Source organism: Pseudophryne corroboree, chromosome 1 (genome assembly GCF_028390025.1).
Source record: "Pseudophryne corroboree isolate aPseCor3 chromosome 1, aPseCor3.hap2, whole genome shotgun sequence".
Lineage (NCBI taxonomy): Eukaryota > Metazoa > Chordata > Amphibia > Anura > Myobatrachidae > Pseudophryne > Pseudophryne corroboree.
This window is the reverse complement of record NC_086444.1, coordinates 708,668,945-708,695,351: the sequence shown is the minus strand read 5'-3', so window position 1 is coordinate 708,695,351 and position 26,407 is coordinate 708,668,945. Positions and strand designations below refer to the sequence as shown.

General features: G+C 45.1%; 1 protein-coding gene across 3 annotated transcripts in view; it reads right to left on the bottom strand.

The window, feature by feature from the left end:
* MPND (MPN domain containing) overlaps window positions 1–26,407 on the bottom strand; it is a 268,959-nt gene that overhangs the window by 53,450 nt on the left and 189,102 nt on the right. For 2 of the 3 annotated variants that reach the window (XM_063914894.1, XM_063914895.1), the window contains exons 5-11: window positions 17,686–17,758; window positions 17,400–17,496; window positions 16,609–16,681; window positions 16,438–16,514; window positions 15,905–16,073; window positions 5,574–5,644; window positions 5,407–5,496 (exon numbers count right to left, since the gene is read on the bottom strand). In XM_063914894.1, the coding sequence (XP_063770964.1) occupies window positions 5,407–5,496; window positions 5,574–5,644; window positions 15,905–16,073; window positions 16,438–16,514; window positions 16,609–16,681; window positions 17,400–17,496; window positions 17,686–17,758 (650 nt within the window). Of the gene's footprint in view, window positions 1–5,368; window positions 5,497–5,573; window positions 5,645–15,904; window positions 16,074–16,437; window positions 16,515–16,608; window positions 16,682–17,399; window positions 17,497–17,685; window positions 17,759–26,407 lie in introns of all 3 variants that reach the window. The other variant, XM_063914896.1, reaches the window with a different exon arrangement.

Here is a 26,407-nt window from a genome sequence, read left to right as displayed (position 1 = left end):
ATGGGCGTGCCCAAACTCACGTTTATAAAATCTGGAATAAGCACATCAATATATCTTTCAACATCCCAGGAGTCATGGAGGTATATTTAAAAAAAGGATATTTATTGTACATAGATCCACAAAAATTGTGTCACATATGGATACATCCAAGATAAAAAAAATCAAAATATATAAATATAAATATAAAATGCAAAAATCACAGGGTTCAAGACACATTACCACCAAGAGAGTGTCAACTTTATAAAAGAAGGTGAAGGGTTGCATGAATCACCATCACGTCATACTAGACCATTCTGAGAGCATGAGGGTGGATATCCTTTAATTGAATCCAGACATACTATACCATTGGAGATTTTTTTTTCTCTTTACATGCTATATCATGTGAGAGGAACTCATTAAAGAAATCAAGGGGACTTTTGAAAGAACATTCCTTTTGGAGATCCCAACCATACAAAAGGGAGGTTTGGTCTGCACTTATGCTATACTCTAGCACTGCTGGTTATATGTTTCCGTTTTTTTGTGTCTATATATTCAAAAATGTGGTGAAACATTTTTTTGGGTTAACATAATCATAGATGCTGGTTGCGCCTAAGGTTGACTCACTCAAAATTCTGTGTAAGAGTAGCAGATACCTACCTTGGCGAGGCCCTCATAGATATGGGAGTCCTAATATCTAAGGCTTCAGTTTCCACAATTGTGTCCAGGTGGATCCATACACTGCATTCCTGGCATGCAGAAGCCATCCCCAAAAAGGCTCTTGAGGCACTGCTTTATGCAGGAAATACGCTTTTTGGTCAGGAACAAGACAAAATAGTTTCTACACTAGCAGCGTCCAAGACAGCCTTCTTACCTTCAGCTGCTCCACTTCAAGCCAAGACTACCTTTTGCCCCTTTCGTCTATAGGGTGGAGTCAGGTGTCAGGCGTCCTCCAGGGGATCTAAGCCCCGAACTAAGCAACCCTGGGCTACCATACAGCTACGAGCACCCCAAGAAGCCCACAGTCTGACGGGACAAGCCTCCTCCTGGGGGACCCCAGGGTAGGAGGCCGACTACTGTCTTTTGAACCGAGGTGGAGCGACACCATCATGGGTCACAGGTGTCATCTCTCGGGGTTACGAACTGATGTTCCGGAGCTGCCCTCCTAGACGGTTCTTTTGTACCAGACTTCCACAGGATGCAACAAGAGCAGCTGCTCTTCAGCAATCAGTGCAGTCTCTCCTGACCTCCAACCTCATCATCCCTGTCCCCCAGGCTCAAAGTGGTCAAAGTTTTTATACAAACTTCTTCCTAGTTCAAAAGCCATATGGCTCCTACCGACCTATTCTCAACCTCAAGAAACTGAAAAATTATTTTAGAATTCACAGGTTTTGGATGGAGTCCCTCCGATCCATTATCCTAACTCTGGAACCAGAGGACTTCATGGAGTCTCTGGACATTCAGGATGCATACCTTCACATTCCCATCCAGCACGAGCAGCAACGGCTACGTCCCCAGCAATGGCTACACTGTCTCATCCTGGAGGATTAATTCCAATTTCAGGCACTGCCATTCTGATTGTCTACAGCCCACGTGTGTTTACCAAGATCATAGTGGCGCACCTGCAAAGCAGAGGAGTCTGGATATTGCCCTATTTGGACAATCTCCTCATATTGGCCCTGACTCCATACATATTGCAGGACCACATTCGTGATCTTCTGCAATCTCATGGCTGGAAGATACATTTGCGGAAATAGGGCATAATTCAGACCTGATCCCAGCAGCAAATTTGTTAGCTAATGGGAAAACCATGGCCCTCATTCCGAGTTGTTCGCTCGCTAGCTGCTTTTAGCAGCATTGCACACGCTAAGCCGCCGCCCTCTGGGAGTGTATCATAGCTTAGCAGAATTGCGAACGAAAGATTAGCAGAATTGCGATTAGAAATTTCTTAGCAGTTTCTGAGTAGCTCCAGACTTACTCCCCCACTGCGATCAGTTCAGTCAGTTTCGTTCCTGGTTTGACGTCACAAACACACCCAGCGTTCGCCCAGACACTCCCCCGTTTCTTCAGACACTCCCGCGTTTTTCCCAGAAACGCCAGTGTTTTTCCGCACACTCCCATAAAACGGCAAGTATCCGCCCAGAAACACCCACTTCCTGTCAATCACACTCCGATCACCAGAACGATGAAAAATCCTCGTTAGGCCGTGAGTAAAATACCAAACTTTTGTGCTAATTTACTTGGCGCAGGCGCACTGCGAACATTGCGCATGCGCAGTTTGCGACTAATCGCTCCATAGCGGAAAAAAATAACGAACGAACAACTCGGAATGACCCCCCATGTGCACTGCGGGTGTGGCAGATATAACATTTGCAGAGAGAATTAGATTTGACTGGGTTATATTGTTTCTGTGCAGGGTAAATACTGACTGCTTTATTTTTACACTGCAATTTAGATTGAACATACCCCACCCAAATCTAATTCTCTCTGCACGTTATAACTACCGTTTTGTCCATTAGCTAACAAATTTGCTGCTGCGTTCAGGTCTGAATTAGGTCCACAGTCTTTAATGCCTTCACAGGAAATGCTGCGCTTGGAAGCGTTCTTCAATTCTTGCCTTCAACGCGTCTTCATGCCGCAGGACAACGTTTTCACACTGCAATCCAGTATCTGGTCCTTTATACAGCATGACCGAATCTCCATCCATGCATGGATGAAGATCATGGGGTCGATGGTGGCCACATTCAATATGGTGGAGTACGCTCAGTTTGGCTTACATAAACCATCAGGGAGGCACCCACAGCCGCAGTGCGACGATGGAGGTGACGTGGATCTTCCACTAGGAGTGTCATCTACCAGCCCTGTCGGCAGTCTTCATTCCCGGGGTTCTCAACTGGGAGGTAGACTTTCTAAGCCACCAGAACATTCACTCCAGTGAGTGGGCTCTACAACCGGTGGTGTTTCACATGCTAGTCTGAAGGTGGGTTCTCCCAAACATAGACTTGATGGTGTCTCAGCACAACCACCAAGTGCCAAGGTATGGTGTGTGGACAAGAGTTCCTGACACCTTCCTAGTGAACGCATTAACAGCTCCATGGTCGTTTCGTCTGGTGTACGTCTTCCCTCCAATACAGATGCTTCTGCAAGTCATCTGCAAGTTCAAAAGGGAAGGCGGGACCATGATTCTGGTGGCTCCAGATTGGCCCCATTGAGGATGGTACGCAGATCTTCTGAGTCTCTCCATCAACACACCACTGCATATACCCCTGAGACAAGACCTCTTTCAAGGCCCATGCCTTCATACGGATCTGAACCATCTAGCTTTGACAGCATGGCTATTGAAACATCAGTCTTGAAGGCGAAGAGTTTCTCCAACAGGGTCATTCAGAAGATGCTCAGGGCCTGGAAGTCTTCCTTGGCCAGAATTTACTAATTTGGAAAGCTTACTTTGCCTTGTGTTCAACCCGCATACCTTCTGTCTGTCCCGTTTGCTAGCCTTTCTTCAGGTGGGTCTGGACCTCCAACTTTCCTCATTGAAGGTCCAGGTCTCTTCCCTGTCTCTTCTCTTCCAGCATCAGCTGGCTAGCTTTCTGGACATTTGAACCTTCTTACAGGGGGTACTGCATGTTCAGCTGCCCCTTTGTGCCCCTTTTGCTCATTGGGATCTCTCCCTGGTTCTCCAATCAGTCCCCTTTTTAGCCCCTGGACACAGTAGCTCTCGGATGGCTTACGTTGTTGCCCATCTCCTCAGCCCGACGTAAGTCGGACCTTAATGCCTTATCCGGCGCTCACATTTTTGAATTTCCATTGGACAGGGCACTTCTTTGGACCTGCTTGGACAAACTACCTAAGGTCTTTCCAGGTTTCATTTGAATCAGGAGATAGTAGTCACCGCCTTTGCGAAGGTTCCTCTGAGGCGACCTCCCTGAATGTTGTCCGGGCTCTCCGCATTTATGTGCATAGGACTTGGGAGGTTCATAGGTCAGATTCCATTTGTCCTCTATGACTCTCAAAAAAGGGTCTGGCCAGCTTCAAAGCAGACCTTGGCTAAGTGGTTCCATTTAACTAGTTTCAGGCCTATGTGGAGGAGAGACTCCCAGTTCCTACAGGGGTCAGAGCACACTACACTCGTTCAGTGGGTGCCTCTTGGGTAGCTGGCCATGGGGTGTCTGCTGAACTCTGCAAGGCGGCCACATGGACTTCTGCACAGACAGTTATTACAGGTAATTAAATTATGGTTATTTCTGTCAGTTAATACAGTTCATTAAAGTTTTCATCCAAATACATCCAGTGGAAGGCCCAGAACAGGCTCACCAGGTCACAGTTCTGCCTGGTGCACACTAACAGGGGCTCCAATTAAGACCTCAACCCCCTAGTATGTCTTCTTGGATCCAATGTAACCACTCTCTAAAGTTTTTGTCAAAATCCATAGAGTGGAAGGCCCAGAACAGACACCTTGGCTCAAAGTTCTGCCCGGCATACATTAACGGGCAGTCCGACTGGGACTGAATCCCTTAGTATGTCTTCTGGGATCCAGTCTTACCACCCTGTGAACTTTTTATTCAAATACATCTAGTGGAAGGCTCAAAATAGGCTCCCCAGGTAAAAGTTCTAGCGTAGGCCAACGTGAGTTCACACCGGGACCTTAACCCCCATAAAAACCTCTCCAGGAACCAACTGGACCACCTTGCACTGGCTTCATCCTAATCAGTGCAGGGGAGTCCGATTGCATTACAGGACAAACAAACAGACCAATGAATTTTATATATAAAAGATTATGTATAATTAACTGACATTTGAGATACTTATTTTTCTAGGAAGACTGTAGCCAAGTTTTTTTGGGTGTAGTTTGACATGAGAATGTCTACAAAATCAAGCTATTGGCATGCTCAGCATGTAGACAGTGACCACTTTACCTGGATGCTATATCAACAAGATGAACTGTCAACAAACCATTGCTGTTGGTCTAGCGGTGTCTTACTTTCTTCTTACTGGCTCCAGCATCTTCTTCCGGGATCTGGTGGTTATGTAATGATCAGTTTCGATGCAGGCGTCTGACACAACAACATTTCAGATGTTGATATTGTGAACCTGTTGACAGCTTGAGGATGTCATCGTGGTGTATGTCGATAGGTTGAACCATGTTGGTGTTCTGTTTGTGTCAACATGGTTACTGTCAACCATTCAGATGAATACCTTTTTTTTCCTATATTGTTGTGGGTCATTGCTTAATTCCCTTTTTTGACAGCTGCTTTGTCTATCTATAGAACTCTGAGTTAGCTCCCACACTGACAAGCCTCTCATTTTTTGTTAACTCTCTATACCTTTTGGGGGTATTTTTTTTTCATCTCTACTAAGCTTTCTAAGGAAATTAAATGAGCAATATACTAACATTTTTCCTTTAAAAAAGCAGTGTCTTGGGGTCTTTACCATGTCACGCAGGATGTCATTGGTTAGAAAGCTGTCCTGTACGTATGTAATTTCCACCCCCATAGGAATCCCATAATCATTTGACCGATGCTGGAAAAGAAAGTTGAAAAGTGTAAAGTAACATATTAGTAACAAGTAAAGACACTACTTTGAGGTAAGTTACTAACCTCAGCAGGAGGCATGACCCAGAAAGGACAGATTGCAGACTGATTTCCCTGGTTTCCTTGGAAATATGGTCCTATCACAAATGAAATAAAGCCTAATTAGTGAGAAGCAATTCTTGAAGCAGGGCCTGATTCAGAGATGGACACAGAGGTGGCTGTGAAAGGTCTGAGACACCCACTTCAGCATCCATACATGCTGTAATAATGCCTGGTGCATCTTTAGATGCAACTATTGGTCGCACAATCAAAGTTTACCATCTGAGCAAAGCCTCCAAACTGAACGACTGAACATATGGGTATACAATCAACTCAACAACATGCCAATGACACTCTAAAACATGCCCATAAGATAGACCATCTCCATTATTTGTTTATCCACCTCCCAGTCATGCCCAGAAATGCCCCACACTTTTACAAGACATCGGATATTGGGCATCTCAATTGCAACAGCAGCTGGCTAATGCTGAACTCATGGCCATAAAAGATTCATGTAGGAAGTTAGGGACTGCCCTAAAGCAGGTGGCAACCACTGTAACTTTTTAGAAGTATTGCCAGTGCACAGAGGTGAAGATAGCAATCATCAGAAACTGCAATGTGTGGCTAAAGAAGTAGTGTAAGGAGAAGATATTTGGATGAATAGGCCATAGTCATGCCATCTGGCAAGACAGGGGTTTATACAAAAAGGATAGCTTGCATCCATCTTCAAGGGAAACCAGAATACTAAGAGGCAGATGATTGAAGTTCTTGTTATCACTCATTATGAATTATAAATGATGTTCCAGCAAATCAACTCCTATCTGTCATGTGAAAAAATAAGATTTTAAACCTACCGGTAAATCTTTTTCTCCTAGTCCGTAGAGGATGCTGGGGACTCCGTAAGGACCATGGGGTATAGACGGGCTCTGCAGGAGACATGGGCACTATAAAGAACTTTAGAATGGGTGTGCACTGGCTCCTCCCTCTATGCCCCTCCTCCAGACCTCAGTTAGAGAAACTGTGCCCAGAGGATATGGACAGTACGAGGAAAGGATTTTGTTAATCTAAGGGCAAGATTCATACCAGCCCACACCATCCACACCGTATAACCTGGAATATACGAACCAGTCAACAGTATGAAATAAACAGCATCAGTCAAAGACCGATCAAAACTGTAACATAACCCTTATGCAAGCAATAACTATATACAAGTCTTGCAGAATGTTGTCCGCACTGGGACGGGCGCCCAGCATCCTCTACGGACTAGGAGAAAAAGATTTACCGGTAGGTTTAAAATCTTATTTTCTCTTACGTCCTAGAGGATGCTGGGGACTCCGTAAAGACCATGGGGATTATACCAAAGCTCCAAAACGGGCGGGAGAGTGCGGATGACTCTGCAGCACCAATTGAGCAAACATGAGGTCCTCATCAGCCAGGGTATCAAACTTGTAGAATTTAGCAAAGGTGTTTGAACCCGACCAAGTCGCCGCTCGGCAAAGTTGTAATGCCGAGACGCCTCGGGCAGCCGCCCAAGAAGAGCCCACCTTCCTAGTGGAATGGGCCTTTACCGAATTTGGTAACGGCAATCCAGCCATAGAATGAGCCTGCTGAATCGTGTTACAGATCCAGCGAGCAATAGTCTGCTTAGAAGCAGGAGCGCCAACCTTGTTGGCTGCATACAGGACAAACAGTGCCTCTGTTTTCCTAACCCGAGACGTTCTGGCTACATAAATTTTTAACGCCCTGACCACATCAAGGGACTCAGAATCCTCCAAGTTCCGCGTAGCCACAGGCACCACAATAGGTTGGTTCATATGAAAAGAGGAAACCACCTTAGGCAAAAATTGAGGACGAGTCCGCAACTCAACTCTAGTCACATGGAAAATCAGATAGGGGCTTTTGTGAGACAAAGCTGCAAACTCAGACACTCGCCTTGCCGATGCCAAGGCCAACAACATGACCACCTTCCAAGTGAGATACTTTAATTCCATGGATTGAAGAGGCTCAAACCAGGGAGACTTAAGGAATTGTAACACCACGTTAAGGTCCCATGGTGCCACTGGAGGCACAAAAGGAGGCTGGATATGCAGCACTCCCTTCACAAAAGTCTGGACTTCTGGGAGAGAAGCCAAGTCCTTCTGAAAGAAAATGGATAGGGCCGAAATCTGAACCTTAATGGAGCCTAATTTTAGGCCCATATTCACCCCAGTATGTAGGAAGTGGAGAAAACGGCCCAGATGGAAATCTTCCGGAGGAGCATTCTTGGTTTCACACCAAGAGACATACTTCCTCCAGATACGGTGATAATGTTTCGCTGTCACCTCCTTCCTAGCCTTTATCAGAGTAGGGATGACCTCGTCTGGAATGCCCTTCCCAGCTAGGATCTGGCGTTCAACCGCCATGCCGTCAAACGCAGCCGCGGTAAGTCTTGGAACAGACAGGGCCCCTGTTGCAACAGGTCCTCTCTGAGAGGAAGCAGCCACGGATCTTCTGTGAGCATTTCCTGCAGATCCGGATACCAGGCCCTTCCGAGGCAATCTGGAACAATGAGAATTGTCTGTACTCCTTTTCGTCTTATGATTCTCAATATTTTTGAGATGAGAGGAAGAGGAGGGAACACATAGACCGATTGAAACACTGCTACTGCCTGAGGGTCCCTTGACCTGGCACAATACCTCGGAAGCTTTTTGTTGAGGCGTGACGCCATCATGTCTATTTGAGGAAGTCCCCAAAGACTTGCTATTTCTGCAAAGACTTCTTGATGAAGACCCCACTCTCCTGGATGGAGATCGTGTCTGCTGAGGAAGTCTGCTTCCCAGCTGTCCACTCCCAGAATGAATACCGCTGACAGAGCGCTTACGTGATTTTCCGCCCAGCGCAGAATCCTGGTGGCCACTCTGCTCCTTGTCCCGCCTTGGCGGTTTACATGAGCCACGGCTGTGACGTCTGATTGAATCAGAACCGGTAGGTCGCGAAGAAGATTCTCCGCTTGACGGAGGCCATTGTATATGGCCCTCAATTCCAGTACGTTGATGTGTAGACAAGCCTCCTGGCTTGACCACAGTCCCTGGAAGTTTCTTCCCAGTGTGACTGCTCCCCATCCTCGGAGGCTCGCGTCCGTGGTCACCAGAACCCAGTCTTGAATGCCGAACCTGCGACCCTCTAGAAGGTGAGTACTCTGCAGCCACCACAAGAGATACCCTGGCCCTGGGGGACAGGCTGATCTTCTGATGAATATGTAGATGGGACCCGGACCACTTGTCCAGAAGGTCCCACTGAAAAGTCCTCGCATGGAACCTGCCGAAGGGAATGGCCTCGTAAGACGCCACCATCTTTCCCAGAGCTCGAGTGCACTGATGGACCGACACCCTTTTCGGCTTCAACAGGTCCCTGACCAAGCTCTGGAGTTCCTGGGCCTTTTCCACCGAGAGAAAAACCCTTTTTTGTTCCGTATCCAGAATCATGCCTAAGAAAGGCAATCGGGTCGTTGGAACCAACTGTGACTTTGGTAGATTGAGAATCCAGCCGTGCTGCTGCAACACCCTCAGGGAGAGTGACACGTTGTTCAGCAACTGTTCTCTCGATCTCGCTTTTATCAGGAGATCGTCCAAGTACGGGATAATTGTGACTCCCTGCTTGCGCAGGAGCACCATCATTTCCGCCATTACCTTGGTGAAAATCCTCGGGGCCGTGGAAAGTCCAAACGGCAACGTCTGAAATTGGTAATGACAATCCTGTACAGCAAACCTCAGGAACGCCTGATGAGGAGGATATATGGGGACATGAAGGTATGCATCCTTTATGTCCAGAGACACCATATAATCCCCCCCTTCCAGGCTGGCGATGACCGCTCTGAGCGATTCCAACTTGAATTTGAACTTGTTCAATTATAGGTTTAAGGATTTAAAATTCAGAATGGGTCTGACCGAACCGTCGGGTTTCGGGACCACAAACAGGGTTGAGTAATACCCCGTCCCCTGTTGAAGCAGGGGAACTTTGACCACCACTCGTTGAAGACACAGTTTTTGAATTGCACTTAAAACTACCTCCCTCTTTGGGGAAGAAGCTGGTAGGGCCGATTTGAAAAACCATCTTCGAATTCCAGCTTGTAACCCTGGGAAACAATTTCTATTGCCCAGGGATCCACCTGTGATTGAACCCAGACGTGGCTGAAAAGTCGAAGAAGTGCCCCCACTGGGGCGGACTCCCTCAGTGGAGCCCCAGCGTCATGCGTTGGATTTAGTAGAAGCCGGGGAGGACTTCTGCTCCTGGGAACTAGCTGTAGCTGGCAGCTTTTTCCCTCTGCCCTTACCTCTGGTGAGAAAGGAAGATCCCCGTCCTCTTTTGGATTTATGCGACCGAAAGGACTGCATCTGATAATGTGGCGTTTTCTTTGGCTGTGAGGAAACATAAGGTAAAAAAGCGGATTTACCTGCGGTAGCTGTGGGAACCAGGTCCGTGAGACCTTCCCCAAATAAGTCCTCACCCTTGTAAGGCAAAACCTCCATATGCCTCTTTGAGTCGGCATCACCTGTCCATTGGCGGGTCCACAGGGCTCGCCTAGCAGAAATCGCCATGGCGTTGGCTCTGGAACCCAGTAGGCCAACGTCTCTCTGAGCATCTCTCATATATAGGACAGCATCCTTTATATGACCCAAGGTCAGTAAAATGGTATCTTTATCCAGGGTATCAATGTCAGCAGACAAGGTATCCGTCCACGCTGCTACAGCGCTACAAACCCAAGCCGACGCTATCGCCGGTCTGAGCAAGGTACCAGTATGTGTATAAATTGACCTCAAGGTAGTCTCCTGCCTGCGATCAGCAGGATCCTTGAGGGCTGCGGTATCTTGCGACGGCAGCGCCACCTTTTTGGATAAGCGCGTTAACGCCTTTTCTACCCTGGGGGAGGATTCCCACCGTATCCTGTCCTTAGCCGGGAAAGGATACGCTATAAGAATCCTTTTGGGAATCTGCAGTTTCTTGTCTGGAGTTTCCCAAGCCCTTTCAAACAACTCATTTAACTCATGGGAAGGGGGGAAAGTAACCTCCGGTTTATTTTCTTTAAACATGTGGACCCTCGTGTCAGGTACAGAGGGGTCATCCGTGATATGCAACACATCTTTTATTGCCATAATCATATAATGAATACTTTTTGCCAACTTTGGCTGCAACCTCGCATCATCGTAGTCGACACTGGAGTCAGAATCCGTGTCGGTATCAGTGTCTGCTATTTGGGATAGTGGGCGCTTCTGAGACCCAGAAGGGCCCTGTGACATAGTAAAAGGCAAGGATAGCCTCCCTGCGTTTTCCCTGGACTCCGCTTTGTCCAACCTTTTATGTCATAAATTCACATTTGCATTTAAAACATTACACATATCCAACCAATCAGGTGTCGGCGATGCCGACGGAGACACCACACTCATTTGATCCACCTCCTCCCTAGAAGAGCCTTCCGCTTCAGACATGCCGACACACGCGTACCGACACCCCCACACACTCAGGGAAATATCCAATCTGGAGACAGTCCCCCAATAAGGCCCTTTGGAGAGACAGAGAGAGAGTATGCCAGCACACACCCAGCGCCAATGACCCTGGAAAACAATTTCCCAGACACACAGCGCTTTAATATTATTCAATATACCTTCACTGCCAAATTAAGTGCCCCCCCCCCCTTTTTAAGCCCTCTGTCACCGTGTTCAGCAGGGGAGAGTCCGGGGAGCCAGCTTCTCTGCAGTGTGCTGTGGAGAAAATGGCGCTGGTCAGTGCTGTGGAATCAAGCTCTGCCCCCTCAGCGGCGGGCTTCGGTCCCGCTCAAAAATACAATACTGGCGGGGGATTTGAACATATATTGCCTCCGCAGCCCATATATACTAAAATGCCAGCCTAGAGGTTTTTTTATTGCTGCCCAGGGCGCCCCCCCTGCACCCTGCACCCTGCACCCATCCGTGCCTCAGTGTGTGTTGTGTGTGGGAGCAGTGAAGATCAGAAGTCTTCTGCCGCCTGTGATGTCTTCTTTTCTAATACTCACCCGGCTTCTATCTTCCGGCTCTGCAAGGAGGACGGCGGCGCGGCTCTGGGACGAACAGCGAGGGTGAGACCTGCGTTCCGATCCCTCTGGAGCTAATGGTGTCCAGTATCCGTAGAAGCAGAGCCTAACACTTAAGTAGGTCTGCTTCTCTCTCCTCAGTCCCACGATGCAGGGAGCCTGTTGCCAGCAGGGCTCCCTGAAAATAAAAAACCTAACAAAATTCTTTTAATCAGAGAAACTCAGGAGAGCTCCCCTGTAGTGCACCCAATCTCCTCTGGGCACAGGATCTAACTGAGGTCTGGAGGAGGGGCATAGAGGGAGGAGCCAGTGCACACCCATTCTAAAGTTCTTTATAGTGCCCATGTCTCCTGCGGAGCCCGTCTGTACCCCATGGTCCTTACAGAGTCCCCAGCATCCTCTAGGACGTAAGAGAAATTACAGATAGGATTTGATTGGATGGAGCACCATATAACATTTGTAATGAGTGATAACAAGACTATCACTCATTGTTAAATCTACTCCTCAGTGAGCAATTTGGAAGCTTCATCAGGAAATATTTAAACTAGCAAAGGGAAACAGTGAACTAAATAGGAATAAAGCAATCTACTCCCCCAATCATGAGGTATTATATCTGCAGGCAAATGGAACATGAAGCATATCCACAGCAACAGGTAACACTGCAGACCAAAACCAAATAAACATAAGCAGAGCTACTGTAGTAATAGGAGTAGCACAAACAAAACTCTTAGCGGTATGTGTACAAATGCTAGGAATTTAGGAAATAATATCCCAGTAATAATTACAATAATGACAAGAGATAATCTGGATATTGTGGCTATTATGGAGTCATGGTGCAATCAAATTCATGACTGGGACATAGTGTAGGTATATATTTTATTTAGGAAGGACATAATGGGAAGAATAACAGGAGGGGTAGCATTGTGCTTAATACAAATGGGGTAAATTTACTAAAATGGGAGTTCTATTTAAGATGGGATGTTGCCCACAGCAACCAATCAGATTATATGTATTATATTCTAGAAGGTGCTGAATAAATGAGAAGTAGGTTCTGATTGGTTGCTATGGGCATCCCATTTTAAACAGAACTCCCATCTTAGTAAATTTACCCCAAAGTATTCAAGAAAAAAACTGAAGCCATTTGGTGTGCAACAGAAACAGGGGAGAAGGCAATTCTTAATATTTGTGTGATCTACAGACCACCACGTCAGGAATAGAAACTGGACAGGAACTTATTCCAGGACATCACTAAAATAGCATTAAAAGGAGAGGTAATAATCACTGGAGACTATAATCTACCTGATGTAAACTGGGAGGTATCTGTTGCCAGTTCCACTAGAAGCAGAGACATTCTGAATGCCTTGTAGGGAGTATCTCTCCAGCTATTGGTGAGGGAGCCCACTCGTAAAGATGCATAATTAGACTTAATACTTAGAATTGGTGACATATCTGCTGTAAATGTGGATGAAAGTGACCATCGTGCAGTATGGTATAGAATAGAGGGGTTCACTACGGCTGGCCGGCGGTCGGGCTCCCGGCGACCAGCATCCCGGCGCCGGGAGCCCGACCGCCGGCTTACCGACAGCTTGGCGAGCGCAAATGAGCCCCTTGCGGGCTCGCTGCGCTCGCCACGCTACGGGCACGGTGGCGCGCTACGCGCGCCACACTATTTTATTCTCCCTCTATGGGGGTCGTGGACCCCCACGAAGGAAAATAAGTGTCGGTATGCCGGCTGTCGGGCTCCCGGCGCCGGTATACTGAGCGCCGGGAGCCCGACCTCCGGCAAACAGAAGACCACCCGAATAGAGACAGAGACTGACTCATCCCACACAAAAACAAAGGTGTTATATTTCAGGAAGGCTGACTTTGTAGAGATGGGAAAATGTGTGTTTCTTTGGCAAAGCAGATGAATTTGGTAGGAGCGCAGGAGAGATGGGAAATATAAAAAGTGCAATACTAAAGGCAACAGACTTTTGTATGAAAAGGGTTAGGAAAAGCACAAGAAAAAGGAAGCCAGTGTGATTTGCAAAAGAAGTAGCAAGTATTGTGAAAGCAAAAAAGATCGACTTTAGGAAATATGAGCAGACACAGAATAACGAAGGTGTATCTTGGTAGACAGAAAGAGGCTAAAAATTTAATCAGATGTGCAAAGTCACAGTCTGAGGAGAAAATTGCCCAGTCAGTAGGTAAAGAGGTCAACACTCTTTTAGGTATATAAGTGAATAGATATAAATACATTTACAAAGGAGAAAGTCCTAACAGAACTCTCAAAACTGAAATTAGATAAATGATAGGGCCAGATGGGATACTTCAAAGTATACTAAAAGAGCTAAATGGGTGTTGGTAGCACCATTAACAGAATTATTCATACAGTCGCTAGCTACAGGAGTAATTTCAGAGGACTGGGAAAAAAGCAAATGTAATCCTGCTGCACAAAAGTGGAAGCAAGGAAGAGGCAAGTTTCTAGGGCAGGCCTAGCCAACCTGTGGCTCTCCAGCTGTTGTAAAACTAGAAGTCCCATCATGCTTTGCCACAGTTTTGCTATTAAGGAATGCTAAAACCGTGGCAGGGCATGCTGGGATGTGTAGTTTCACAACATCTGGAGAGCCATAGGTTGGCCAGGCCTGTTCTAGGGGAATGGTCAAGAGCATGTCAACTACAGTTTAATGCCAAAAAACACTAAATCATGCACTTGGGTCTCAAAAATCCAAAGGTGAAATATAGTATTAATGGCACTATAATGGAAACTACTGAGAAGAAAAGGGACCTGCTATTTCAGGTGACTTAAAAGCAGATAAGCAATGTAGCAAAGCACTGAGGAAGGCAAATCAGATGCTTGGTTACATAGGGAGAGAAATTAGTAGAATAAAGATAGAAGTAATAATGCCACTGTATAGGTCATGGAAAAGCCTCATCTTGAATACAGTGTTCTGTTCTGGAGGCCATACAGTATCTCCAGAAGGATATAACTACAAGTGGGGTATCATAAATTATCACCATGAAAAAAATGAGATAGAAAGTTTAATGTGGTATGCTGAACTTAAGTCTCCACATAGTCGCCCTGCAGAGCCACACATTTCTGCCAGCGTTTCTTGACCTTCCACAACCCATCATTATAGAAGTTCTATGAGTGCCTCGATAACCACTTTTCTGCTACCAGAATGACATAATTTGTGTTGTCAAACCGCCTACCTCAAAGTGGCTTCTAAAGGCAGAGAAAGAAGTCATTGGGTGCAAGATCAGGTGAGTAGGCGGGAAAGGGCAAAATTTTATAGCCACACCTGTCAGCTTCCACAGCAGATGCTTGGGCAGAATATAGGGGTGCATTGTTGGTTAGAGAACACATGCCTTTGCTGATCATACCACAGCATTTTTCTATTACAGCATCTCACAATTTCTGCAGTAGGATGCAGTAGTAAAAGCTTGTGATTGTCTTACCCTTTGGAAGGTAATCGGTTAGGATTACAACATGACAGTCGCAAAATACAGACAGCATGACTTTTCCTGCAGATTTCTACACCTTTTCGGGAGAGGGAAGGGGGGGGGGGGGGGGTAGTGTTTCCACACCTTGCTTATCTATTTGGTCTCAGGATCATACAGATAGATCAGACATTCATTCATAGTTTACAACGCCATGGGCATAAGGATCAATGATTATGTTGATCAAATTGCATCTGGATATCTCAATAATTTTATGGTGATAATTAAAACTTTATGGACACCCACTTGTACATTAGAGACTCTACAAAGAAAGGCAACTAAAATGGCGCATGATCTACACCACAAAACTTACCCGGAAAGGGGGGACATAATAAGAACTTTCAAACATATCAAGGTTATTAACAAAGTAGAGGAGGGAAACATTCTTCAAAGGAAGAGAAGTATCAGAACACAAGGACATGCACTGAAACTGGAGGGAGGTACATTCAGGGGAAATCTGATGAAAAATTACTTCACAGAAAGGGTAGTTGACAAGTAGAATAGCCTCCCATCAGAGGTGATAGAGCCTAATACAGTAGAGCAATTTAAACATGCTTGGGATAGACATAAGGATATAAAGAACTAAGGATCTAATAGGGTTTGAGGTAACAATAAGGTTTAAAAAGGGGCAGACTAGATGGGTTTCTATGTTTGTGCATACATTCTGTGTAACACATGTACCGTATGAGTTTTAGGGATCTTCATGCGTGTGCAGTGGGATAAAAATTGCTCAACTCTGTGAACACTGGCATTGCATGCAACTCTGAATCAGGCCCACAATTTGGCTATATGTTTGTATTCATTAGTAGAAACAAGAAAAGCAATGTCTTACCACATATCAGACCTAAACATGGCTGGAAGCTGTTGTCTGAGCCCTGCAGTTTTAGCTGGTAATCCATTTGGGTCTCAATATCCTGAAGAGATGGCAGAGCGGGACTGAAGGGATGACTGTGGTACCAGCCAACCAAACACAGGCCACGTACAAACAGATTATGACAGATCTGGTTGGAAACAGGATGAACTAAAACATATTTTGCACCCAATATACAGGATTTACCTGGCTTTGTAGAGAAGGAAATTTAAGATTTTGTGTTATTACCAGCATCTAAAGAGCATAGATATGTGGGACTACTACAAAATACCATTTCAAGAAAATAAATATGTATTTGACTTTAATTTTTATGCAGTTATATTCTTCCACAGGGATGAAGCAAATTTTACAAACATAATAAAATAGTTCTAGCTATACATATTATTGTTATTATTATTATTATTATTATTATTACAATCCTGATTTCTGTGGTGGGTGTGGGTGTGATCCTATTTCAGATATCTACTTTCCAATCTCTTTTCCCTAAAAGTCACCTCCTCTTCTACTGCTCCAGCCATCTCTGTGTCTTTTAAACGGGAACGGCAGGGAAAGGCACGGAGCACTGTCAGTACTGTAGAGAATTAACAGAGGTTGACATAAATATAAGACATGGAGACTAATCGCCAATAAACTAAATCACATGCACAAAAGTGGAGTCTTCTTACACTGGCTGTTGGTATCCCAGCGTCCCCCAAGATATCCCACTACTTCACTGTGTGTCAGGTGGCTGTGGAAATCCTAAGTGAGAAGGAATGTATTATGGAGGGCACATTGGGGGTAATTCTGAGTTGATCGCAGCAGGATTTTTGTTAGCAGTTGGGCAAAACCATGTGCACTGCAGGGGAGGCAGATATAACATGTGCAGAGAAAGTTATAGGCCCTACACACATGCCGATTTTTTTTAAAGATATGAACGATCTCGTTCATAAATGAACGAGAACTCGTTCATATCTTTCAGTGTGGAGGCTCCAGCAATGAACGATGCGCGGCCCCGCGCTCGTTCACCGCTGGTCCCCCGTCGGCTGTGCATGCAGGCCAATATGGACGATCTCGTCCATATTTGCCTGCACTTCAATGGAGCCGCGTGACGGGGGGAGTGAAGAAACTTCACTCCCCCCGTCACTGCCCCCCCTCCGCCTGGTCGCTCGTCGGCCGTATCCGCCGTCGGGCAGCTCGGCGGCGGATCGGCATGTCTGTAGGGCCCATTAGATTTGGGTGTGGTGTGTTCAATCTGCAATCTAAATTGCAGTGTAAAAATAAAGCAGCCAGTATTTACCCTGCACAGAAACAAAATAACCCACCCAAATCTAACTCTCTCTGCACATGTTATATCTGCCTCCCCTGCAGTGCACATGGTTTTGCCCAACTGCTAACAAAAATCCTGCTGCGATCAACTCAGAATTACCCCCATTATTAGAAAGTGACCTAAGCAATTTAAAGAGATCTAAAGACTCACCAACAGCAGGAGGGCGTTACTGGAAACAGACACATGGAAAGGCTGGAACTTGTTCAAAGCCATAAAAGAGGTAAGTTGAACCAAGGTATGTGGGTCCCTAGAACAGTAACACAGTGTTTCCATGTTGCACATTATCGATTCCACTAAGTGAGACAAGTCAAGTAATAATTGGAGGTTTAATGTAGGCCTGAAAACTCTACCAGTGCGTCTGAATCGAGAAGGCTACATAATTTAATATGTTAAAATAAGGTCACCTGTAATACAGCGGTTACAAAATCTATTTTACCTTGCTGAATCCCGACTCCCCAGTGTGGAAAATCTCACAGGTGTACGACTGTCAGCATGGTTGCATCTCTGAACTGTGATGAAGATTTGCAAAGCAATGTAAACACAGAATATGGGAAACACAATAAAATGTACAGGAAGGATGGGCCCAATGGGGATAGGAAAGGCTTAAAGACAAAAGTAAAAGATATAATATATGGCATTGGCAGGGCATTATGTTAAAAGTCCAGCTATAATTTTAACTTGGTGAAATGGTTTTGGCATGCATATACATGTGCACAAAGATTCTAAGGGGTAAATTTACTAAGATGGGAGTCTATTTAAGATGGGATGCCCATAGCAACCAATCAGATTCCAAGTATTATCTTCTAGAAGGTGCTATATAAATAAGTAGAATCTGATTGGTTGCTATGGGCAACATCCCATCTTAAATAGAACTCTAATCATAGTAAATTTACCCCTAAGAACATATTTAAAAAATCTAAGATGTCAGATAAAATTTTCCAGAATAACATAACACAAACAGAGCCCAGCTATATTTTGTTGTTGCTGGTCACTTACAGATGTGTGACTCTATACTGTGTAATACATATATCTTTTAAACTACTTCTGTTAAAAAGACACGTATTACATAGTATAGAGTCACAAAGTCATTGTTGCTGATGCTGCCCTATACAGGCATCCTAGTCGCGGTAAGGTGTTATAAGGCACAAGAGGGTCCACAGCATGCAATACACAGCTTCACCACTGGGTTGCGATTATTCCACTAACAGAACTTTTGGGAAAATTACTGTACTTCTTCCCGGGCCTCCTATTTGCTTTAATAAGCAGTTTCCCCCACCCCCAATCCCACCCTATGTGAGACTTGTGATTTCACGGACAGGGTGTACTGCTTAGTAAATGACACTATACAAATCATTGGTATGGCCGCACCTTGAATATTGCATTCAGTTTTGGGCACTGCTCCACAAAAAAGGCGAGCCACCAAATTGATTAAGGGGTTAGAGGTACTGGATTATGAGGAAAGGCTTACTAGGTTCGATATGTTCACACTTGAAAAAAGGCGGCTAAAGGGAGACATTAATATTTACAAATATAAAAAGGGACAATTCAAGTATCTATCAGGAGTTTTGTTTATTGAAAAATCTCTACATAGTACATGTGGACATCATCTGAGGTTAGAGGAGAGAAAATTTCATACCCAACAAAGAAAAGGGTTCTTCACAGTAAGGGCAGTAAGGATTTGGAATTCACTGCCTGAGAAGGTAGTAATGGTGGACTCAATCAATTTTGTTTAAAAATGGATTAGATAAATTCCTAGCTGAAAGAAATATCCAAGGATATAGCATTTAAAGTTAGTGTATTTTAGGAAAAACATGATTTATATTGTTAGTTAGACTTATTAACTTAACTTCATCTGGGTCATTATAGTTAAAATAGTGTTAAATACAGATTAGTGTAATAATTATAAAAAAAAAGTTGAACTAGATGGACAATTTATCTTTTTTCAACCTCAATAACTATGTTACTGTGTGAATAGGATGCACAAGTAGCTCTGATAAAAATGATATACAGCATGCCTATATTCTGTGTGTGAGTGTGGCTGTATCTGCATATGAAATGTTAAATTACAGTGATTTTCAGGAAAACACTGTAACGTAGAATTTCATAAGCAGATTCATCCGCAGTCTTACACTGAATAGTGACATGCATTTATGTGGAAAAAAAAGCCACCCCAACATTAGCAGAGCTGCCCAGGAACTGCTGGCTCACTCATGCCATGCATTTCACGATCTCTCAGTTCATGCACAATGCTAACATGCCTTACAAATGAATGTGCCTTTTGGGTTCCCTTCCAACCAAAGCCAGAATAAGCCATTCATGTACCGGCCGTGTTGTGTTTGTCATTTACTAATCAGTACACCCAGTTCATGAAATCACAAGTTTTACAGGTGGTGGGATTAGTGGTGGGGGAGGCTGCCTATTAAAGCAATGAAGAGTACAGTAAACTCAGTCTCATAAACATAAGTCTTTTGTAATTTGAAAAGCCACACTTGTATATCTGTGTAAAAAAGTAGCATCCACAACTTTTTAAAACTTTCACTGTAAAATTGTGTGCCTGTCTGAGTCTGTATACGAAGCATGACAGAGCTACTTTTGGGAAAATTAGAAAAAAGATGTGGATGCTACTTTTTTTACACAAATATACAATACAAGTGTGTCCTTTGGGGGGAATCAAACCCTAGCTAATGGGTATGGTAACCATTTGGGATACCACTATGCCAAGAGAGCCACAGAGACAGGTGACCGAAACCTGCAGTGACATGGTGATGTCGCTTGCTCATTATAATTTGTTTATAGTGCTGTATGTCCCAACTCTATCGCTGATTGTAATTTTTTTTTTCTTTTAGCTGTGTAGAAGTCTGAACTGTGCTTTTCTTTTTGTGACACTGAGCAAATCTTTTTCTGTGTTCAAAAGGGAATAAAAAAGTTAGTATTGGGTGTATGCTACAGGCCACCTGGTATTAATGTATCTGATGAGGAATTGTTACTGAAGCATATTGAAAGAGCAGCAGGAGTAGGAGACATAGTAGTGATGGGAGATTTTAACTATCCAGAGATAAACTGAAAAAACGATTCATGTGACACTGCTAGGCTTAATATGTTTTTAAACACACTTAATGATAACTACTTAGTTCAACTAATTGAGGAACCTACCAGGTACAATGCAATCTTAGACCTGGTATTAACAAACAATGGGGAATTGGTATCAGATATTATAGTAGGGGAACCCATAGGAAACAGCGACCACAATATGGTGACATTCAATATAAGTTTTCATAAACATTCCTATACTGGCTCAACTAGGACTCTAAACTTTAGCAAAGCCAACTTTGAAAGGATGAGGAAAACTAAGGGATATTGAATGGGACGGATTGTTTCTAGGAAAAAATACTACAGAGAAATAGGATATATTAAAATCACTGCTAGCTAAAAATCCTGTCAAATTTATACCTACGAGCAGCAAAAAAAAAGGTTTAAAAATCATAAACCGATGTGGCTTAATAAAAAGATAAAGGAACTTATGGGCAAGAAAAGGCGAGCATTTAAAAAATACAAATCTGATAAGAATGCAGAATAATTTCAGCACTATAAGGACTGTAGCAAAATATGCAAAAAATAAATAAGAGCGGCTAAAGTAGAAACTGAAAAACTAGTAGCAAAGGAAAGCAAAGCGAATCCCCAAAAAATATTTAAATACATTAATAGCAAGAGATTAAAGAAGGAGAATATAGGCCCTTTAAAAGACAAGTTGGGAGTCTTAATCAAAAATGATAATGACATAGCGGACACACTAAATGAGTTTTTTTCAACAGTATTTTCTAGAGAGGACCCAATTCAGGGACTAACACACAATCTCAATAATGAGAATATCCCACTGATAGGTACTTATTTAAGTGAGGAGGTAGTCTGTGACTGATTAAAACATTTAAAGATTAATAAGTCACCGGGGCCCGATGGAATTCACCCAAGGGTTCTAATGGAGCTTCACTCTGAACTTGCAAAACCGCTATTTTTGATCTTTAAGGATTCAGTTATATCACGTATGGTTCCCAAAGACTGGCGTATAGCGGAAGTAGTGCCTATATTCAAAAAGGGAAGTAAAGCTGAACAGGGTAATTATAGACCAGTTAGTCTTACATCTATAGTGGGGAAAGTACTGGAAGGTATTCTAAGGGATAGTATTCAGAAGTTCCTTGAAGCCAATAAGGTCATTAAAAGGAATCAATATAGATTTGTGAAGGACAGACCCTGTCAAACCAACTTACTTGGTTTTTATGAAACAATCAGTGCAAACCTCGATCAGGGTAAAGAGGTGGATGTAATCTTTTTAGACTTTGCCAAATCTTTCGACACAGTACCACACATGCAACTTATCTACAAGCTACAAGAAACAGGGCTAGGAAGCACAATATGCACTTGGGTCAAAAATTGGTTAGATAATAGGGAGCAGCGCGTTGTGGTTAATGGATCTCTTTCAAATTGGACTGAAGTGTTAAGAGGTGTGCCACAAGGCTCGGTATTAGGACCGCTATTGTTCAACATTTTCATTAACGACCTAACAGAAGGTCTAGAGAGCATGGTGTCAATTTTTGCAGATGATACCAAATTGTGTAAGGCTATAAATACGGAGGAGGGTGCCGAGTCTCTTCAGAACGACTTAGTTAAATTAGAAGCATGGGCAGCCAAATGGAGAATGCGCTTCAACACAAACAAGTGGTAGCAAGAACAAAAATAACACCTACATACTGAATGGGGTAACATTCGGGGATACTGTACTGGAAAAGGACTTAGGTGTTCTCATAGATAGCAAACTAAGCATCAGTACCCAAAGTAGGATTGCAGCAAAGAAGGCTAATAAGATATTAGCATGCATAAAATGGGGAATTGATGCAAGGGACGAGGGTGTTATACTCCCGTCATATAAATCACTAGTGAGGCCACACCTTGAATACTGTGCACAATTCTGGTTACCCTACTACAAAAAGGATATCGTGGAGCTAGAAAAGGTTCAGAGGTGGGCGACCAAACTAACTAAGGGCATGGAGACGCTGGAATACGAGGAAAGGCTTCAAAGACTAGGCATGTTTACATTGGAAAAGAGGAGACTAAGAGGGGACATGATCAACATCTACAAATATATAAGGAGACAATGCACAGAGCTTGTGCGGGACCTGTTTTTGGTTAGATCAACACAGAGGACTCATGGACACTCGCTCAGGTTAGAGGAGAGGAGATTCCGCACAATACGGCGTAAAGGCTTTTTCACGGTAAGGACAATACGTGTTTGGAATTCCCTGACTGAGGGAGTTGTAATGGCAGACTCTGTCAACACCTTTAAGAATGGGTTAGATAAATTCCTAGTGGATAAGGATATCCAGGGTTATGGTGCACAGACACGCACTTTAGTTACTATAGAAAGGGATAAAATGCAACGGCTGACATCAGCATCAGTCAAAATTTAGACAAAATAATCCTGCATAGGAGACCATAAATAGGTTGAACACTATGGACAATTGTCTTTTCTCTGACGTCCTAGTGGATGCTGGGAACTCCGTAAGGACCATGGGGAATAGACGGGCTCCGCAGGAGACTGGGCACTCTAAGAAAGAATTAGATCTACTGGTGTGCACTGGCTCCTCCCTCTATGCCCCTCCTCCAGACCTTAGTTAGAATCTGTGCCCGGCTCGAGCTGGTTGCACACTAGGGGCTCTCCTGAGCTCTTAGTAAAGAAAGTATTTATTAGGTTTTTTATTTTCAGTGAGATCTGCTGGCAACAGACTCACTGCTACGAGGGACTTAGGGGAGAGAAGCAAACCTACCTGCTTGCAGCTAGCTTGTGCTTCTAGGCTACTGGACACCATTAGCTCCAGAGGGATCGAACACAGACCCAACCTCGGTCGTCCGGTCCCGGAGCCGCACCGCCGTCCCCCTTGCAGAGCCAGAAGACGGAAGAATCCGAGGAGAAAATCGGCGGCTGAAGACTCCGGTCTTCATTAAGGTAGCGCACAGCACTGCAGCTGTGCGCCATTGCTCCCCATGCACACCACATACTCCGGTCACTGATGGGTGCAGGGCGCTGGGGGGGGCGCCCTGGGCTGCAATTAGATTAACTTAAAAATGGCAAAAAACACATAATATAGTCTAACAAACTATATATGTGTAAAAATCCCCTGCCATAATATTAATAAAAGAGCGAGAGAAGTCCGCCGTGGAAGGGGCGGGGCTATCTCCCTCAGCACACTGGCGCCATTTTCTCTTCACAGTTCCGCTGGAAGACAGCTCCCCAGGCTCTCCCCTGCAGTTTCCAGGCTCAATAGGGTAAAAAAGAGAGGGGGGGCACTAAATTTAGGCGCAATACTGTGTATTATAGCTGCTATAGGGAAAATCACTTTGTGTAGTGTAAATCCCTGTGTTATATAGCGCTGTGGTGTGTGCTGGCATACTCTCTCTCTGTCTCCCCAAAGGACTTGGTGGGGTCCTGTCCTCAGTCAGAGCATTCCCTGTGTGTGTGCGGTGTGTCGGTACGGCTGTGTCGACATGTGTGATGAGGAGGCTTATGTGGAGGCGGAGCAGGTGCCGATAAATGTGATGTCACCCCCTGCGGGGTCGACACCAGAGTGGATGGATATGTGGAAGGTATTAACCGACAGTGTCAACTCCTTACATAAAAGGTTTGATGACATAACAGCTGTGGGACAGCCGGCTCAGCCAGTGCCTGCCCAGGCATCTCAAAGGCCATCAGGGGCTCAAAAACGCCCGCTACCTCAGATGGCAGACACAGATGTCGACACGGAGTCTGACTCCAGTGTCGACGACGACGAGACTAATGTACATTCCACTAAGGCTATCCGTTGCATGATTACGGCAATGAAAAATGTGTTGCACATTTCTGACATTAACCCAGGTACCACTAAAAAGGGTATTATGTTTGGGGAGAAAAAGCAACCAGTGGTTTTTCCCCCATCAGATGAGTTGAATGAAGTGTGTGAAGAAGCGTGGGCATCCCCTGATAAAAAATTAGTGATTTCTAAAAAGTTACTAATGGCGTACCCTTTCCCGCCAGAGGACAGGGTACGTTGGGAGACATCCCCGAGGGTGGATAAAGCGCTCACACGCTTGTCAAAAAAGGTGGCACTACCGTCTCAGGATACGGCCGCCTTAAAGGAGCCTGCGGATAGAAAGCAGGAGGCTATCCTGAAGTCTGTATATACACACTCAGGTACTATACTGAGACCTGCTATTGCTTCAGCATGGATGTGCAGTGCTGCAGCAGCGTGGTCTGATTCCCTGTCTGATAATATTGATTCCCTTGACAGGGACACTATATTGCTAACCATAGAGCATATTAAAGGCGTAGTCTTATACATGAGAGATGCACAGAGGGATATTTGCCGGCTGGCATCTAGAATAAATGCAATGTCCATTTCTGCCAGGAGAGTATTATGGACTCGGCAGTGGACAGGTGATGCGGATTCTAAAAGGCACATGGAGGTTTTGCTTACAAGGGTGAGGAATTGTTTGGGGATGGTCTCTCGGACCTCGTTTCCACAGCGACAGCTGGGAAGTCGACATTTTTACCCCAGGTTCCCTCACAGCCAAAGAAAGCACCGTATTATCAGGTACAGTCCTTTCGGCCCCAGAAAGGCAAGCGGGTTAAAGGCGCGTTCTTTCTGCCCAGAGGCAGGGGTAGAGGGAAAAAGCTGCACCATACAGCCAGTTCCCAAGAACAGAAATCCTCCCCTGCTTCCACTAAATCCACCGCATGACGCTGGGGCTCCACTGGTGGAGCCAGGTGCGGTGGGGGCCCGTCTCCGGAACTTCAGCGACCGGTGGGTTCGCTCACAAGTGGATCCCTGGGTTCTACAAGTGGTATCTCAGGGATACAAGCTGGAATTAGAGACGTCTCCCCCTCGCCGTTACCTCAAATCAGCCTTGCCAGCTACTCCCCCGGACAGGGAGGTAGTGCTGGCGGCAATTCACAAGCTGTTCCTCCAGCAGGTGATAATAAAAGTTCCCCTCCTTCAACAGGGACGGGGTTACTATTCCACAATGTTTGTGGTACCGAAACCAGACGGTTCGATGAGACCCATTCTAAATTTAAAATCCTTGAACACTTATATAAGAAGGTTCAAGTTCAAAATGGAATCGCTCAGGGCGGTTATTGCAAGCCTGGAAGAAGGGGATTACATGGTATCACTGGACATCAAGGATGCGTACCTGCATGTCCCCATTTACCCACCTCACCAGGTGTACCTCCGGTTTGTGGTACAAGACTGCCATTACCAATTCCAGACGTTGCCGTTTGGTCTGTCCACGGCACCGAGGGTTTTTCCAAGGTAATGGCCTAAATGATGATACTCCTTCTCATTATCCCATACTTGGATGATCTCCTTATAAAGGCGAGGTCCAGGGAACAGTTGTTGGTCGGAGTAGCACTATCTCAGGAAGTGCTTCAACAGCACGGCTGGATTCTGAATTTTCCAAAGTCACAGCTGGTTCCTACGACGCGTTTGCTGTTCCTGGGTATGATTCTGGACACAGAACAGAAGAAGGTGTTTCTCCCGGAGGAGAAGGCCAAGGAGTTGTCATCTCTGGTCAGAGACCTCCTGAAACCAAAACAGGTGTCGGTGCATCACTTCACGCGAGTCCTGGGAAAGATGGTAGCTTCTTACGAAGCAATTCCATTCGGCAGGTTCCATGCACGGATCTTTCAGTGGGATCTGTTGGACAAGTGGTCCGGATCGCATCTTCAGATGCATCGGCTGATCACCCTGTCCCCGAGGGCCAGGGTGTCTCTGCTGTGGTGGCTGCAGAGTGCTCATCTTCTAGAGGGCCGCAGATTCGGCATACAGGACTGGGTCCTGGTGACCACGGATGCAAGCCTCCGAGGTTGGGGGGCAGTCACTCAGGGAAGAAACTTCCAAGGACAATGGTCGAGTCAGGAGACTTCCCTACACATAAATATTCTGGAACTAAGGGCCATTTACAATGCCCTAAGTCAGGCAAGACCCCTGCTTCAAAACCAGCCGGTGCTGATTCAGTCAGACAACATCACGGCGGTCGCCCATGTAAACCGTCAGGGCGGCACAAGAAGCAGGATGGCGATGGCAGAAGCCACAAGGATTCTCCGATGGGCGGAAAATCACGTGATAGCACTG